The sequence below is a fragment of the Eretmochelys imbricata genome, chromosome 1 (assembly GCF_965152235.1).
Source record: "Eretmochelys imbricata isolate rEreImb1 chromosome 1, rEreImb1.hap1, whole genome shotgun sequence".
NCBI classification, from domain to species: domain Eukaryota; kingdom Metazoa; phylum Chordata; order Testudines; family Cheloniidae; genus Eretmochelys; species Eretmochelys imbricata.
This window is the reverse complement of record NC_135572.1, coordinates 252,128,752-252,146,730: the sequence shown is the minus strand read 5'-3', so window position 1 is coordinate 252,146,730 and position 17,979 is coordinate 252,128,752. Positions and strand designations below refer to the sequence as shown.

Here is a 17,979-nt window from a genome sequence, read left to right as displayed (position 1 = left end):
CGCGCCCGGCCCCAGCTCACCTCCGCTCCACTTCCGCCTCCTCCCCCCCCCGCTTTCCGTGAATCCGCTGTTGAGCGGGAAGCTGGGGAAGGCTGAGAAGCAGGCAGCGTCTTCCAGCTCAGGCCGAGGGTGGCGGAGGTGAGCTAGGGCGGGGAGCGGTTCCCCTGCGCACCCCCCCCCCCCGGGTTACTTGCTGTGGCGCGGGTGGCCCTCCTCATGCCCCCCCGCCTGAGCTCACCTCCGCTCTGCCTCCCTGGGCCTGAGCCTGAAGCCGCTGCTTGCTTCTCAGCCCACCCCGGCTTCCCGCGCGAACAGCTGATTCGCGGGAAGCCTGTGGGGGTGGAGAAGCAGAGCGGGGCGGCGTGTTCAGGGGAGGAGGTGGAGGTGGAGGCGGAGCGGAGGTGAGGTGGGCTGGGGGTGGGGGTGGGGCGGGGAGCTGTCCGTGGGTGCTCTGCACCCACCAAATTTCCCCTTGGGTGCTCCAGGGCTGGAGCACCCATGGAGTTGGCGCCTAAGGCGCCACTTTGGGCCGGTTAAATTTAGAAGCCCTTTTAGAACCGGTTGTCCCTCGCAGAACAACCGGTTCTAAAAGGGCTTCTAAATTTAACAACCGGTTCTAGCGAACCGGCTCCAGCTCACCACTGCCTCTGTTAATGCAACCTAAAATAGTATTTGCTTTTTTTGCAACAGCATCAGATTGTTGATTCATGTTGAGCTTGTGATCCACCACAACTCCCAAATCCTTTTCAGCAGTGCTGCTGCTAAGCCAGTTATCCCCCATTCTGTGTCTGTGCATTTGGTTTTTCTTCCCTAATTGTAGCACCTTACATTTTTGTGTTTGTAGAATTTCATTTTGTTGTCGGTAGCCGAGTTCTCCAATTTAGCAAGATCCCTTTGAATTTTAGTTCTGTCCTCCAAAGTGTTTGCAGCTTTGTGTCATGCAGATCTGATCAGGATGCTCTCTTTTCCTACATCCAGGTCATTAATAAAGATGTTAAATAACACCGGATCCAGAACAGATCCCTGTGGAACTCCACTTGAGACCTTTCAATATAATGTCATTCCATTAATAGCTACCCTTTGTTTGCAGTTGTTTAACCAATTTTGTATTCACTTACTGGTAGTGTAGTTCTACCAAGCCTGTATTTCTCCAGCTTACTTGTGAGCATGTCATGTGGGACTGTGTTAAAAGCCTTGCTAAAGTTCAGGTATATTATGTCCACCTTATTTCCCCTATCCACCAAACCAGTTATCTTGTCAAAGAAGGAAATCAAGCTTGTTTTGCACGATTTGTTGTTAGTAAATCCGTGCTGGCTGCTAGTGATCACCCCTTAATCTCCAAATATTTGCAAATTGAATGTTTATATAGTGCTCTAGTAGTTTCCCAGGCAGTGAGGTCAGGTGGACTGGTCTGTAGTTCCCCGGAACCTCCTTTTCCCCCTTTTTAGAGAAGGGTACTAAAGTTAGTCCTTCTCTAGTCTTCCGGAACCTCATCTGTCATCCATGAGTTTTCAGTTATTATTGCCAGTGGTTCCAAGATTTCTTCAGCTAATTCCTCCAGCGCTTGGGGGAATAGCATCCACCCCTGCTGATTGAATTAATTCAAATTATTCAGAAGATCTCTGATGTGTTTTTTACTTATCCTGATCTGCATCCCTTCCCCTTCATTCATCTCTGGTCACATGTTATTTTTTGTGTGAAGACTGAAGCAAAGTACTCATTGAGCAGCTCCACCATCTTATCATCTTCTGTTTCCAGCTCACCTTCTCCATTGAGCAGCGGACACATGCCATCTCTGATCTTTCTTTATTGCCTGGAACCCCTTCTGGTTTGTGTCTAACATTTCTTCTTTGAGTGCTTGCTCATGTCCATGCCATATTAGGTGTCTGTGCTTGCCACATGCACTGGTGCTGGAAGATTTTCCCCTTAGCAGTGTCTGTAGGGGACTGGCTCTGGTGCCCTCTGGAGTGGTGCCCGCATGGCGCAGTATAAGGGGCTCCGCTGGCTCCCCCCACCCTCAGTTCTTTCTTGCCACCAGTGACGGAGCTGGAACGTCCGCTGCTTCGGCTAGTGTTGTTTTGTTCTCTGTTCTTGCAAACTTTGAAAATCTGTAAAATGGTTGTGTGTATAGTTTCTTAGTTAAACCCTTAGTAGTAGTTCTCAACTCTTCGTTAGTCCCAAATGGGACTCAGCTGGGGGACAGGGCATGCCCCGGTCCCCAGGCTTTACACCCTGCTATCGCTGTAAACAACCTGTGCCCGTCAGCGATCCACATGCCAGCTGCCTGAGGTGCTTAGACGAGGGGCACATGTGCCATATCTGCAAATGACACGTGCTGTGACTGAAAACCCTTTAAACCTAGGACGAAGAAGGAGCGCGAAACTCACTGAAGGGCGCTCCTAATGGAGTTGGCACTCACTCCGGCACCAGAGCAGTGGTCTGACTCTGCACTGAGCACTGTGGCCTCCATGCGCAGTGCTCCACCAGCGCTGTCCGTGGGCCAGCACTGGTCTTCCTCCATGGCTCTGGTCATGAAGGCGAAGAAGAATGTGACGGGATGCTCTCCCACCTCCCTCAAAGGAAAGAGAGGGAAGGGGGCGAGCCACGACCCATGCCGGGCAGCTCAACGCAGCCTTCAGGAAGTTGGGCCTCATCTCAAGTCGAGCGGTGCAGCCCATCCTGTACTTTGCCTGCAACTCCAGATAGTGGTGCGGGTCATGACCACCTTCAGATAGCATCGACACTTGAAGCGCTTCAGGCAACTCAGGTGATCCTGACACTCCCAGTGCCGCCCTTATTGGCTCCCGTGGTACCTTGGTCTCGGGGAAAACCCACTTTGGGACCTCTGTGTGTGTGTCCATAGGCACTGACTCCATGGGGCTTCGGGGTTGGAGAACCCACAGGGAAAAATTAGTGGGTGCTCTGCACCCACTGACAGCCAAGCTCCCCTCACCCCGTGCCCCACCTCCTTCTCCTCCCCTGAGTGTGCCGTTTCCCTGCTCCTCCGCCTACCTCCCAGCACTTCCCGCCTGGTGTTAGCATGCTCCAGGTGGGAGTGGGAGGAGCAGGAATGTGGCATGCTCAGGGGAGGAAGTGGGGAAGAGGCGGGCCCGGGGCAGGGATTTGGGGAAGGAGTTGGAATAGAGGCAGGGAGGGGTGGAGTTGGGGCAGGGACTTTGGGGAAGGGGTTGGAATGGGGGCAGGGAAGGGGGTGGGAAGAGGTGGGGTAGGGGTGGGGCCTCATGGAAGAGGTGGAGTGCGGGCGGGGCTGGAGGCGGCGGGTGGGGGTTTGAGCACCCAGGGGAAAGCGGGGAAGACGGCGCCTGTGTGTGTGTTCCAGCCTCAGTGGCACCGTTCCCCATCAAGAGAGACGTCCCACCAGCGCTTGCCTTTGTGAAGCTGTCACACCGCGGGACAAAAGAGGCAGGCTCAGCGGAGCCCCCTTTGGTCCTTGCACCAGGGGCATCGATTGAAGGACTTGAGCCATTCCTCACCAGTAGATTGGCGCAGACCCTCTGGGGCATGTGCCACCTGGCAAGATCTGTGGAATGGTCCCCGACCAACTGCAAGGGCCCGGTACTGATCACAGGACCGATCGGGGAGCAGAGCCCGCCAATTGCCCGATCGTCATTACCCGTCTCCTAGGAGGAGATTGCCTTTCTCAGGACATTCCTCCTGACAGCCAGCCTGTAATGGCTCCCGGTCCCGTTTGACATCCCGGTACCGGTTGAGCAGCGTGAGGCATGGATTGCCAGGTGTCTGACGCAGATCCACCGAATGCCATTGGTCTCCGAAACCCTGACCAATGCACCCGACTCGCTCAGACAGGTCAGCTTCGGATTGAAGCGACAGGCACCAGTTGGACAAGAGCCACCGTTCTGCTCGTTTCTGGTTGCCCGGTACTGACCGCTCAACTTACAGCTCCAGCATGGAGCAATGTTCACTGACTGCGGGACAAGCCCTGGTACCTATGGTGATGCCAGCATCGATGGCACCGAAACTGGTTTCATAGCGATAGCAAAGTTGCCGGCACCATGGTACCTGTGGAATCCTTGGGGATTCACTGAACCATCCCAGGCTGCCCAATCGGTGTCAGGAGCCTCGGAGAAACCAGTGGCCTCAGTATTCTGTCCCTCTTCGGTGCTCGAGGCTTCAGGGGTAAACCCCGCAAGTCCAGGAGGACCCGGGGGAGGAAGGTGCTGGACCACCAGTGAACGTGGAGGTTCCCACGGCACTGTGATAGCCTCGTCTGGCGACAACAAGGACGATCATGGGCCCCTTTACCCGGTTCCTCAGGATGACACCAAAGCGCACCAGGAACTTTTGAAGAGGGTCGCTTCCAACCTGGGGCTTCAGGCAGAGGAACTGGAAGAGCCTTCGGACTCTGTTTGATGTCCTCGGCTCCTGCCAGGGTGGTCCTACCCCTTCATGAAGGGGTTTCCAAAATCACTAATGCCCTGTGGCAGACCCCCTCTTCCTTGGCCCCTATCTCTAACAGGGCCGAACGCAAGTACTTTGTGCCAACCAAGGGGCATGAGTACTTATACTCCCACGCTGCCCCCAATTCTCTTGTGTTAGAGGCGGTTAACCACAAAGAGAGGCAAAGACAACCCGGGGCCACCCCCAAAAATAAAGACTCGAGGAGGCTGGATCTCTTTGGATGTAAGATTTATTCATCTTCCAGCCTTCAGCTGAGAGTGGCCAACCACCAAGCCCTTCTTGGCCGGTATGACTTCAATATGTGGCAAGCCATGGCCAAGTTTGAAGAGTCGCTCCCTGAGGCTTCCAAAAAGGAGTTCCGAACAGTCCTCGATGAGGGCACAACTGTGGCCAGGGCAGCCCTCCAGGCAGCTTCGGACGCTGCTGATGCTACTGTTCTTACTCCAGCTTCCGCTATCTCCATGCGGCCAGCCTCCTGGCTGCTCCTTTCTGGCTTTTCCTCTAAGGCTCAGCAGTCAATGCAGGATTTGCCCTTTGACAGCTGAGCCCTATTTGCGGAGCAAACAGACAGCCAGTTGCATGGCCTCAAGGACGCCCGCACCGCTCTGGGTCTTTTTACGTCCCAGCCTCGGTGCATAAGCAGTTCAAACCACAGCAGCCTCAGGGCCAGGGGAGCCAGCCTCGCCAGGACCAGCTCCACAAACGAGCCAAGGGCTACAAGCACCGTCTAAGCCAACCTGCTCAACCTGTGCCAAATAAGGGGCCAAATGGTCATTTTAAGCGTGCGCCCAAGGGCGACCTACCAGACTATTCCCACAATCCATCTGTCCCAGTGTTCTTAAACCACCTTTCCCTTTTCCTCCCTGCTTCGACCACTGTAACCTTGGACCGATGGGTCCTCAGCACAGTGGACCAGGGTTATACCCTCCTTTCTACCATTCCCCACACCCGCCTTCCCCATCCTTCTTCAGGGACCCCTCTCACAAGAGTCTCCCTGCACAGGAGGTAAAGGGTTTGCTACAGCTGGGTATGGTGTAAGAAGTTCCTTTCGAGTACAGCAACAAGGGGTTCTTCCCCAGTACTTTTTAATACCAAAGGCCACGGGTGGTCTACGGCCCATCCTGGACCCGCGAGACCTCAACAAGTACCTCCTGAGGTCTGTTCCAACCCTAAACTTCTATGATTCTATGGCTTCAACCATCCATTGTTTTATGAATTACAAAAGTATCTGTAACTGAGTCATTATGACAGAAATCATCTGTTAGAGTAATTCCTGATAAGCTAAAAGTATCTCTTGATAGATCATTATCTTATTAATCATAGAAAACAACTGCAACATATTGGTTACCAGTAGTCTCTTTCTGGGCATATGGACTAGATCATTTAAAGTTCAGTTTAGGTTCTGCTTGAATACAAAAAATTATAAATACAAGGCATGCTGGGACTTTGGTTCACCTACAAAGAATAAAAAGAGTTATGGTAGTTTGGTTCATTTACTAAGAAGTTAAATCAGTATAACCAGTTTTAAACCAATATAAGAGAGGTCAAACTCAAAAGTTGCAGTGGTTTAACTAAACTGATTTGCTAAACTAGTGCAACTTCTGTGCATACACATGCCCTTAGCTAAACCAATTTAACCCCAAGGTTATCTGATTGAATTGTGTGTGTGTGTGCTGGGGGCTTGCAGAGATTTAACCACTTACAAATCAGTTCAGTTAAATCAGTGCAACTTTGCGAATGTAAACTAAGCCAAAAGCCCACACAGACACTAGGGGAAATAGGTAAACCAACTGTATGCAAAATAAATAAATTGGAAAATATTCTCTACTTGTGTTATTTGTAAAAAAAAAAAAAAGCTCAGGCAGAATGTGACTTTTGAATTGACAGACTCATTTTTATAAAGAAGTGTTACACAATAAAATATTTTTATAGATTAAAGCTTATTTACATAAGAATGACTTGCTTTATTTCTTCAATAGGAGTCAGAGCTCTGGCCTTGTCTTGCCCTTATTTACGTGAAGCTTCATTTAAGAGATGCTGCAATGTATCAGACAATGGAGTTCTTGCTCTGGCGCTCAACTGCCATCTTCTACAAATAGTTAACCTAGGCAGCTGCTCAGGCATCACCGATGCATCCCTGCATGCGCTTGGACAGAACTGCAGATTTCTACATAGTGTGGATTTTTCATCGACTCAGGTAACTAAAACGGCACCGATAAAAATGTCAATGACAGTGATATAAATAAAATGAAGAGGTGAGTTTTATTAATTGCATTTTAATTTAGCTGTGTTTTAGCAGGTTTTTAAGATTCAAAATGCCAAAGGCACATATAGTTCCAGACACTCTTTCCCAATGAAATGGTATTAAACATGTCCTGTCTTCTGATAATGTAAACGTATTCTCTACAAGTGAGAGTTACTCATAATGATATCGAACCTGGAGCACAGATGCATTTTTTTTTTTTTATTAAAGCCTGTCAGGTATTCGAGTTTTCTTACTGTGCTGTTGGTGTTACTCTGTGCCATAGGAATATAACCTTACACCGGTTAGAAGGACTAATTGGTCTGTGTGGGGGATAACATGCTGAATTGTATGAGTCATACAACCAGTAAAAGCATAAGACAAACTATAAACACCTGATGATAACTAATTTTTCACTTCTCAAGGTTCAGTCACTCTTGAAAGAAAGAGTTGAATGTGCAAAACAAAAGGTCTGAGTGCATTGTACTCTGAGTCCTCTGCTAAATTTATGCATTATTAATAATATGATCAAGACAACACTTAATCTGTGCCAGGGCTTGCCCAGGGCTCAGCACCTCTTGGCTTGGCAGCTCATAGCCCCGGCACTTCTAGGCTTGCTGCGTCAGTTATGAAAGTAAAAAAAATTGCTTGAACCTCGGCACCTCTTTCATTACAAATTAAGCACTGGATTAAGCTGGGATTTTGGTCCTGTTTTGTGACTTTTTTTCTTCAAAATAATAAGTGTCCTGGCATTTTATGTTCCATGTAAAGCTAGTGGTTTTTTTCTTTTTCCTTTTTGAGAAGCTTCTTAGTGTTCTGAATCGTACAAGGCGTAGTGGAAGGCACTGTCTCAGACCCACAGAGTTAACTCTCTAATTTAGACAGACCTCATAGTTGAAATGGTTCCTTTGGTGATTTTTTTCATTTAAAGGCTTGTGAAAGAAGTATGTGTTAAGAGACAGGATTTGAAGGAGAAGAGGGTAGTTGACTGCTGCACAAGGAGGAGAAAATTGCCAATCAGAGCGGGGAGCATGGAAGAATACATGAAAACCAGAGTGGGAGAAGGAGTGGTTGGGGTGGTGCCTTGAATGGACTTGCAGGAGAGAGGTGGGGATGAGGAAGAAATAAGAGCAGAGCTGTATGCAGGAACAGTGGAGAGCAGAGGTTTGCAAACTACAATGGGGCTCAGCTCTCATGTGCGGCAAGGGATGTCTCAGTTCCCTGATTTCCTGTCCTTCGCCCTCTGCTGGAGCAAAGAGGAGAGAGCATCTCCTGGTCTGGCAACTAGACCAGTCCACCACGGGCCTTAATTTGATTGGGCATGGCGCAGCTGCCAATCGGGGGGAGGGAGTAGAGGGGGAAACCACTGCTTCCTTCCCTCCCTCCCTCCCTCCCTCTCTCTGAGAGAATCACCATACGAAAATAATTGGGTGAAGGGAGGAGAATACACTGTGATGTCTGGGGGGTGGAGTGGGAAGCCTACACTGGGGCTGCCTCAGAGACCAGGGGAAGGAGAGTGGTGACAGTTGACCCTTTGTCTAAACTTAACAAAAATTCATATGCTAGTGTGCTTAAGATAGTGGTAATAATTAAAGCTGTAATGCAATTAGGGGTATACAAAACATATTTTATTTGAATAGCTTTTGCAAAACAAGTCCAAAATAGTAGGTTGGGGGGGGGAGAGGGGATTTTTGGTCTGTGTAACAGCATTGATTTATTGAGACCATTGGGAAGTATATTGATGGGGCCAAGTGGGTTGTCTCTTTGCAGGAGAGGGAAGGAGCCTGCACTGAGAGCAGGAGGACGTTTGCCAGACCTGTGGGGAAGGGAGGTGGAGGCATGGTAGTCTGCACTGGAGAAAACCCATGCTAGGTAAGGCCTGGGAGGCCTGGGCATGCTTCTGATAGAGCAGCAGAGCAAGTCTCGTCAGCCTGAGAGAGAAAGAGAACATGGAGTGAGGAGAGGGGGCTAGGAGGAGGGAGAGCTGCTGCCAAGGCACCCTGCAGCCTCAGAAAGAGCAGTGGATGGAGGGATTCTGTGTTTTGGGGGAAGGAATTATTTGCTAGATCTGACTGAAAGGTGAGGCAAGGAGCCTGCAGTGGTTTTGCAGTGCAAGTTGCCATGTGATTTCCATTCCAAGTGGAGGGTGGGGAAGCCTTGTTACATCTAGATCATATTATACAAGTCAGATTATTGGTGTTCTAGTTGGCTGCTCACATTTAGGTTTGGAACATGTGAATTTCAGTTTGTGTTTTCTCAGTAAACTATGGGGAGGCACAATTGGTTTTTGTTTTTCCTTAGCTTAAGGAGACTCACTATGACAAAGTTTGAGAACCCATAGTGTAGAGCAAAGCCATGGACCAGAGTCTTGAAAGTGAGGGAAAGTCACTGAAGGATTTAAAACAGGGGAGTGACAGTCTGGGCAATGAAAGGGAGAGAGAGCTGCTTTTTGCTGCAGCATTTGTTGTGCAGACTGAGGGTGAAAACTGGAAATCTGAGTACAAGAAGTTGCAAGAGATGAGCAAACCGTGGACAGGGTTTTAGTGGAAGGAATGGACAAGAAAGGTTGGAGAGATTGTGGAGGAAGAACCAACAGGGTTTCTCAACAGCCTGGATTTGGAGGGAGAAGAAAAGAGAGGAGTCAGACATGACAGCAAGGTTTCAAGCCTTAGTGACTGGGGAATAGTGGAACTATGGTCTGTGATAGGGCATGATGCAGGGGGCAGAGAAAGATAAGGAATTCAGTCAACACTGATGTAAGGATTTCTTTATGTTGAGTATAAGCAAGTCATGGAGTTGAAATCTGAAGGCAGGTCTACACTACAGGGCTAAGTTGACCTAACTTACACAGCTCCAGCTAAGTGAATAACTGGAGTCGACGTAGCTTCAGTCGACTTATTGCGGTGTCTACACTGTGCTGCGGCGGAAGAAACTCTCCCATTGACTTACCTTATGCTTCTCTAGCTAAGTGAATAACTGGAGTCGACGGGAGTGCGATCGGTGGTTGATTTAGCGGGTCTTCACTAGACCCGCTAAATCATCCCCCGGTGGATCGATTGCCATACATCGATCCCCCAGTAAGTGGAGACAAGCCCGGAGATTTGAGACTAAACACAACAGGTTTTTATTTTAAATACCCTTCTTATCTCCTTCAATTTCACCAGAAGCAGAAAATCAGAAATCCTTCTGAACTTCTCTTCTAGTATCTTTATTAATACTGTTAGTACCTGTTAGTAGATATTAACCATTTTAGTCCCCTTTTCCTTTTTGTGTTTTTAATTCTTGACATATTAACTATTCTCCCAAAATCTTTATGGTATTAGCAAAAAGTGTGTTTGAACAATAAGGCCAGAGTGTCGGTTTATAACCTGAGAGTAACCCATGTTTAGGAATTTCACATGATTATTAGACTGCACTTCGTTAAGACTGGTGCCTCCAAGTTTGTGGTAAAATAGATGTCCAGGGAAGAGGTACCCTCAAACTAGTAAAAGTGTCAACAGAAATAGAGAGAGAGAGAAGGTGGGTGAGGTAATATCTTTCATTGGACCAACTTCTGTTGGTGAGAAAGACCAGCTTTTCTTCAGGTGTGGGAAACGTTTCTCCTCATCTCTCTAATATTCTGGGACTGACATGGCTACAACTCCTCTTCCTCTTTAACATTCATTGACTCCATATAAGGAAACAATTAGCTTTTGTTTATCACGCGTCAAAACTGTTAAAGAGGATAGTTCTTGGGAATGGTTTTGATAACTTTTCAAATAATATAGACACTGTCAGATCTGAAATTCTTTCACAAGCTTTCAAAGTGCTGAATCATTTCTTGGTTTGTCTTCACATACAGCTCTTTAGAAGAAGATGCTACTATACCAATGGGAGTCGGTGTAATTAATCTACCTCCTCAAGAGGCAATAGCTATGTCGAGGAAAGACGCTCTCCTGTCAGCATAGCACTGTGTACATGGGAGGTTAAGTTGGTATAACTACATTGTTCAGGATGTGGATTTTTCACACCCCTGAGCAACATAGTTATACTGATATGTCTGAAGTGTAAACCTGGCCTCAATCTTGGGAAAGCTGTGATTGGAAAAAATTTGTCAGTGGAGCTCCCTCACAAATGCTGTTGCTATGAAAGCTAGGGATTTGTGCTTTCTCTGGCTTCTGTTCAAGTTTCTACCAAGCAAAGTTAGTTCAAAAAGGCTAACAAGCCTGCAGTTGCATGGGACCGTGAGTCAGAGACAAGTTGAAATATGACGCTGTTTGTGTTCCAGTGCTGTGTGATATTAAGTAGGAGCTGAGTCCTACTGATTGAGAGATGTCTGGAGATAATAATTTGTCCCCTCAGGTATAAGGAGAATTACCAGCAATTTTCCCACCATTGGTCTAGCATAAGTGCAGCTCCATTTGTTGCTTAGTGATGGAAGCACTAACAAAGACTAGAACTACTAGTGCAGGAAGTGAAAACAGATAATATAGGGGTAACAGAAACAGGGTGGAATAGTAACCATGACTGGAGTATATAGGTATTGAAGTGTATGTGCTGTTCAGGAAAGACAGAAGTGAAGGTAAAGGTGGTGGAGTATCTTTGTATATTAATGATGAGGTAGACTGTAAAGAAAGAAGAAGCAATGGAATGGATAAAAAGGAACTCTATTTGGGTCAAAATTACTTTGGGGAAGACAGGTAACAGAGGCTGCACTGGGATAGTGCTTGTGGTCTGCTAGAGGCCCCCAGGATCCAATATGGATATGAAGAGAGACCTATTTAATATTTTAATGAAATAAATACAACTGGGAATTGTGTGATTATGGGAGATTAATTTCTCAGATATAGATTGGAGGACAAGTGCTACTACTAATGGTAGGGCCCAGATAGTCCTGCATGTGATAGCTGACAGATTTCTTCACCACATAGTCACTGAACCTATTTTAGATTTAGTATTGGTAAGTAGTGAGGACCTCATAAAAGATGGGACACTAGATGGGAAAAGCTCCAAGTTACTACAGAGAATTCTTTCCCAGGTTTTGGCTTCGACCCTGGGCAGTGGGACTCGGGCTTCAGCCCCAGGCCCCAGCAAGTCTAAGCCAGCCCTGGCAACCCCATTCAAAGCAGGTTGCAACCCATTTTGGGGTCCCGACCCATGGTTTGAGAACCACTGGACTAGATTATCACTATGGTCCCTTCTGATCTTAAAGTCTATGAGACTGGCTGGAGGTGTTGTTTTTACCACTGTCATCTAACCATGTATAAACTCCTTCACAAGAAACTGACTTCTACCTTTGCTATGCCAATGGTGAGAGAAATGCTGAATGTTACCAGTATAGATACAGCCTTAACATTGTCCCTGGCTGGAGCACATTACTGGTTGTTTCCTCCTTTTAGCAGGAAACCTATATGTGCTAACTCCTTAGCACTCTTTTCCCAAAACATCAGGTCTGGCTACCCCAAAATGCACACTTCCCATAATAGTAAGATTGCTCCCTTTCCCAGCCCAAGTTAGCATAGTAGAGAAGTTTCTTTCTCCAGCAAAATCAGGGAAGATTGGAGTTGACATTTATGATATTTCTAAGATAAAAAATAATTCCCTCATTTTAAAAACTGAATTCTTTCAAGTCTTCTGTAAAATTCATAAAGAATCAAAAAAGGCACAAGCCCAATTTTAAAAAAATCTTGCAGGTCACCCTTAAGAGCTATGGCCTACTATATTATTAGTTTTTTTATAAGCTTAATTCTTTTCCTTTGCTGTCCCCTCAGAGAACTAAAGGTATTCTTCAGTCCTCATATTGTGTATTTGCTGCCTACCGTGTTATACATTGTGGGTAAGATTGTTTAAGCCCTTATATGGGGCATGTAGGGAGGGAGAGCATAATAAGACATACCTACACGCAGCCTTCTGGACAAGAGGAGCTGGGACAAACTTAAAGGATGGTTCAGGATGTAAAGTTCCCATGTATGTGATGCCACTTGGATAGGCTCAGGGAGACACAGTCCCACCCCAAACTCTGCGTGGAGTTGGATGTTTCTGAATCCCTCCTATGCAGGCCAAAGACTAAAGGCCACAGTTTTGCCCGGTGTTATATGGGAAGTTTTTCTTTTCTTCTGGTGGGGTGGCTCACACATGAGCTATCTGTGTTGCCCTTGTGCCAGATTGCTTGGTTTCAGTTAGCTTTATATTTGTGTTGATGTGTCTTCATTTATTATTTTAATCATAGAATCATAGAACTGGAAGGGACCTCGAGAGGTCATCTAGTCCAGTCCCCTGCACTCACAGCAGGACTAAGTATTATCTAGACCATCCCTGACAAGTGTTTATCTAACTTGCTCTTAAAAATCTCCAATGGTGGAGATTCCACAACCTCCCCGGGCAATTTATTCCAGTGTTTAACCACCCTGACAGTTAGGAAGTTTTTCCTAATGTCCAACCTAAACCTCCCATGCTGCAATTTAAGCCCATTGCTTCTTGTCCTCTCCTCAGAGGTTAAGAACAATTTTTCTCCCTCCTCCTCATAACAACCTTTTATGTACTTGAAGACTATTATCATGTCTCCTCTCAGTCTTCTCTTTTCCAGACTAAACAGACCCAGTTTTTCCAATCTTAGAATCCATAGAATCATAGAATATCAGGGTTGGAAGGGACCCCTGAAGGTCATCTAGTCCAACCCCCTGCTCGAAGCAGGACCAATTCCCAGTTAAATCATCCCAGCCAGGGCTTTGTCAAGCCTGACCTTAAAAACTTCCAAGGAAGGAGATTCCACCACCTCCCTAGGCAACGCATTCCAGTGTTTCACCACCCTCTTAGTGAAAAAGTTTTTCCTAATATCCAATCTAAACCTCCCCCACTGCAACTTGAGGCCATTACTCCTTGTTCTGTCATCTGCTACCATTGAGAACAGTCTAGAGCCATCCTCTTTGGAACCCCCTTTCAGGTAGTTGAAAGCAGCTATCAAATCCCCCCTCATTCTTCTCTTCTGCAGGCTAAACAATCCCAGCTCCCTCAGCCTCTCCTCATAAGTCATGTGTTCTAGACCCCTAATCATTTTTGTTGCCCTTCGCTGGACTCTCTCCAATTTATCCACATCCTTCTTGTAGTGTGGGGCCCAAAACTGGACACAGTACTCCAGATGAGGCCTCACCAATGTCGAATAGAGGGGGACGATCACGTCCCTCGATCTGCTCGCTATGCCCCTACTTATACATCCCAAAATGCCATTGGCCTTCTTGGCAACAAGGGCACACTGCTGACTCATATCCAGCTTCTCGTCCACTGTCACCCCTAGGTCCTTTTCCGCAGAACTGCTGCCTAGCCATTCGGTCCCTAGTCTGTAGCGGTGCATTGGATTCTTCCGTCCTAAGTGCAGGACCCTGCACTTATCCTTGTTGAACCTCATCAGATTTCTTTTGGCCCAATCCTCCAATTTGTCTAGGTCCTTCTGTATCCTATCCCTCCCCTCCAGCGTATCTACCACTCCTCCCAGTTTAGTATCGTCCGCAAATTTGCTGAGAGTGCAATCCACACCATCCTCCAGATCATTTATGAAGATATTGAACAAAACCGGCCCCAGGACTGACCCCTGGGGCACTCCACTTGACACCGGCTGACAACTAGACATGGAGCCATTGATCACTACCCGTTGAGCCCGACAATCTAGCCAGCTTTCTACCCACCCTATAGTGCATTCATCCAGCCCATACTTCCTTAACTTGCTGACAAGAATACTGTGGGAGACCGTGTCAAAAGCTTTGACACAAAATCTTCCTTCATAGGTCATGTTTTGTAGACCTTTAATCATTTTTGTTGCTCTTCTTTGGACTTTCTCCAATTTGTCCACATCTTTCCTGAAATGTCATGCCCAGAACTGGATACAATACTCCAGTTGAGGCCTAATCAGTGCGGAATAGAGCGGAAGAATTACTTCTCGTGTCTTGCTTACAACACTCCTGCTAATAATCCCAGAATGATGTTTGCTTTTTTTGCAACAGTGTTACGCTGTTCACCCATATTTAGCTTGTGGTCCACTATGACCTCCAGATCCCTTTTCGCAGTACTCCTTCCTGGGCAGTCATTTTCCATTTTGTATGTGTACAACTGATTGTTCCTTCCTTCCTAAGTGGAGTACTTTGCATTTGTCCTTATTGAATTTCATCCTGTTTACTTCAAACCATTTCTCCAGTTTGTCCAGATGACTTTGAATTATAATCCTATCCTCCAAAGCAGTTGCAACCCTTCCCAGCTTGGTATACTCCACAAACTTTATAAGTGTACTCTCTATGCCATTATCTAAATAATTGACACAGATATTGAACAGAACTGGACCCAGAACTGATCCTTGCGGGACCCCACTCGTTATGCCCTTCCAGCATGACTGTGAACCACTGGTAACTACTCTCTGGGAACGGTTTTCCAACCAGTTATGCACCCACCTTATAGTAGCTCCATCTAGGTTGCATTTCCCTAGTTTCTTTATGAGAAGTCATGCGAGACAGTATCAAAAGCCTTACTAAAGTCTAGATATACCACATCTATCGCTTCACCCCTGTCCACACGGCTTGTTACCCTGTCAAGGAAAGCTATCCGGTTGGTTTGACAAGATTTGTTCTTGACAAATCCATACCAACTGTTACTTATCACCTTATTATCTTCTATTATCTGCAAATTGATTGCTTAATTATTTGCTCCATTATCTAACCAGGTACAGCTGACTGGTCTGTAATTCCCCAGGTTATCCTTATTTCCCTTTTTATAGATTGCCAGTATATTTGCCCTTTTCCACTCTTCTCTCCAGTCTTCCATAACTTTTCAAAGATAATCGCTAATGGCTCAGATATCTCTTCAGTCAACTCCTTGAGTATTTTAGGATGCATTTCATCAGGCCGTGGTGACTTGAAGACATATAACTTGTCTAAGTAATTTTTAATTTGTTCTTTCCCTAATGTTTTGTATTCGTTTCATTGTATGGCAGTTTTATGTCTGTTGATTTATGTGCCATATAAATGTTTCAAAGAAATGATATCACACTTTGAGAGTCTAACGGACAAATTGTGTGGTCTTTACTATTTCCTTCCTTAGGCAAGACTTTCACTAAAAATAAATTCTCATACTGCGAAAGCAGCTAAATGTCAGCTGAGCTAGATTTATTGTTTTAAATGGCAAAACAACTAGTGTTATTTGTAGACAAGCAAAAAAGAACAAATTCATTTAACATACACAGAATATAACATTATTGAATAATTCCATGAGAAAAATTCACGGTGTTATAAATTGGGTTAAGCCTAATTTAAACTTGGTGGGTCTTACCCCTGCACTTCCTTTAAGATAGTTGAAACAGTTCAGCTCCTTGATGAAATAATAGCAGTCCCTGCCCAAAACAAAGGTACATGGAAGGCCACTGAACAGTGTTGGCATTGTTAGCCTAGTAGCCTTGCTAGGTAATCTCTGAGTGTGAAGAGAGTGGGTGAGAGACAAGCAGAGAGGCACACAGAAACAAAGGAGGAAGCTCCAGATGCAGTATGGAAAAAACCCACTATGTGGCCTGAGAGAAGCATGGAAGGGTGCCTTTGGGTTGGATGCTGGCTACATGAAGTTGGGGGCTGTGAGCAAGGAAATAACCTCCTGGTGTTTGTTTCCTCTTGTGTTCAGGGAAACAGGACTTTGTACAGTTTTTTGTAAATAAGCAAAATTGCATTAAAGTAGTACCTGGCTCCATCACCAAGATATCCTCCCAACAGAAACAATCGACAAGATCCCATATTTTTGGCTAGTCAGTTGAGTGAAATGGGGGTAACATTAGGTTAATTGGGAATCAACAAAGCAAAATTTACCATTTTTATAAATATCTCTTTATCTCACTTCTGGTTTATGATGAAATATACATACTACTCAAAGCGCATTTCTGTGGTTCTTGTGGTTTGTTGTCATCAAAACATTCTGATTTAAATAAGTCAAGTGCAGCCGATATGGTTTTGTGGGCTGTCTTTTTCCTCTGTATTGTATAAATAGGTTAATTACATTGATTGAATGTATTACATTTTGCAAACTTCAAATTCTCATTAAAATTCTGAAGATTTACATTACACTGTCTTTCTTGTAAATGTCTGCTTATCTGGATGTAAAGAACTACATGGGCATGTATGTTTGCATTGGAAACATTTTCAAACCAGTTATAAAACTGATTAAAATTACAATGTACTCCTGGTTTGGGCAGCTGAAGGCAGCCTGACCCATTTTAAAAGATTGTTGTATGCAGTGTTGTAGCTGTGTTGGACCCATGATATTAGAGAGACAAGGTGGATCTTTTATTGGACCAACTTCTGTTGGTGAAACAGACAAACTTTCAAACCTAGAAGAGCTTTGTGTAGCTTGAAAACTTGTCTCTCTCACCAACAGAAGTTGGTCCAATAAAAGACGTTACCTCACCCACCTTGTCCCCCCATTTTAAAAGAGCCAGTTTCAAAACCGCAGTGGGCCAAATTCACCTTTGGTGTAAATGTCAGTGAAGTCATGCCTACTTAAACTAGCCTTGAATTTGGCTCTGTATTTTTAAAAAGCGTGCATGTCATTTGAATTTTGTGTTTAGTTCAAGACTAGCAGAAATCAAATTTTAAGCCAAGAGAAGACTGCAAAAATGTGCCTGGACTACCCTTTGTCAGAAAACTCAGCCATTGGTAGAAACCGGCATGACATGTTTCAACCCCTTGTGTTAAAAATGCCCGTGCTCCAGCTATACGAGCGCTCCTGTTGTTGCTACTTCTGGTAGAACTGCATTGGTGGCAGTTCAATAGCTGACGATTTCTGAACAGAAAGCTCGTGTAGACACAGCCCAAGTGTGGCAGCCATACCTGGATCAGACAGCAAGAACATGCTACAACAGGACGCCTATGTCGTCTAGATTTGAAACTACTAAGTAGAGTAAACATATATATTTGTATGACTCTCCCGTGTCAGTTCAGAGGAGAACTAAACGATTTTAGTGGCTTCCGGGTAGTCTAAAGCACGGGGCATGTAAAAAGTGTGTAAGTTTAATGACTGGAAATACGTTCCCTGCTTCTCTGGGATCAGTTGCATTACCGCACTGGATGCGTCATCGCACCCTCTCTGGTTGTCCTTCCAAAATTACTGCTTTTTAAAAAGATATGTACATGCTGTTCTTTAATCCAATATGCCAATAACCGATTTTTTTTTTCTAGGTGACTGATAATGGTGTCATAGCACTAGTTAGTGGGATGTGTTCGAAGAATTTAAAGGTAACTCATCTAACCTATTCCAAGCACAAAGCAATGTTAAAAGCAAATATGGTACATTTG

General features: G+C 45.7%; 1 protein-coding gene across 5 annotated transcripts in view; it reads left to right on the top strand.

Moving 5' to 3' along the window:
• Positions 1 to 17,979, top strand: part of AMN1 (antagonist of mitotic exit network 1 homolog) — a 54,932-nt gene that overhangs the window by 28,139 nt on the left and 8,814 nt on the right. For all 5 annotated transcript variants that reach the window (XM_077827709.1, XM_077827719.1, XM_077827737.1 and 2 more), the window contains 2 exons: positions 6,420 to 6,637; positions 17,863 to 17,919. In XM_077827709.1, the coding sequence (XP_077683835.1) occupies positions 6,420 to 6,637; positions 17,863 to 17,919 (275 nt within the window). The remainder of the gene's footprint in view (positions 1 to 6,419; positions 6,638 to 17,862; positions 17,920 to 17,979) is intronic.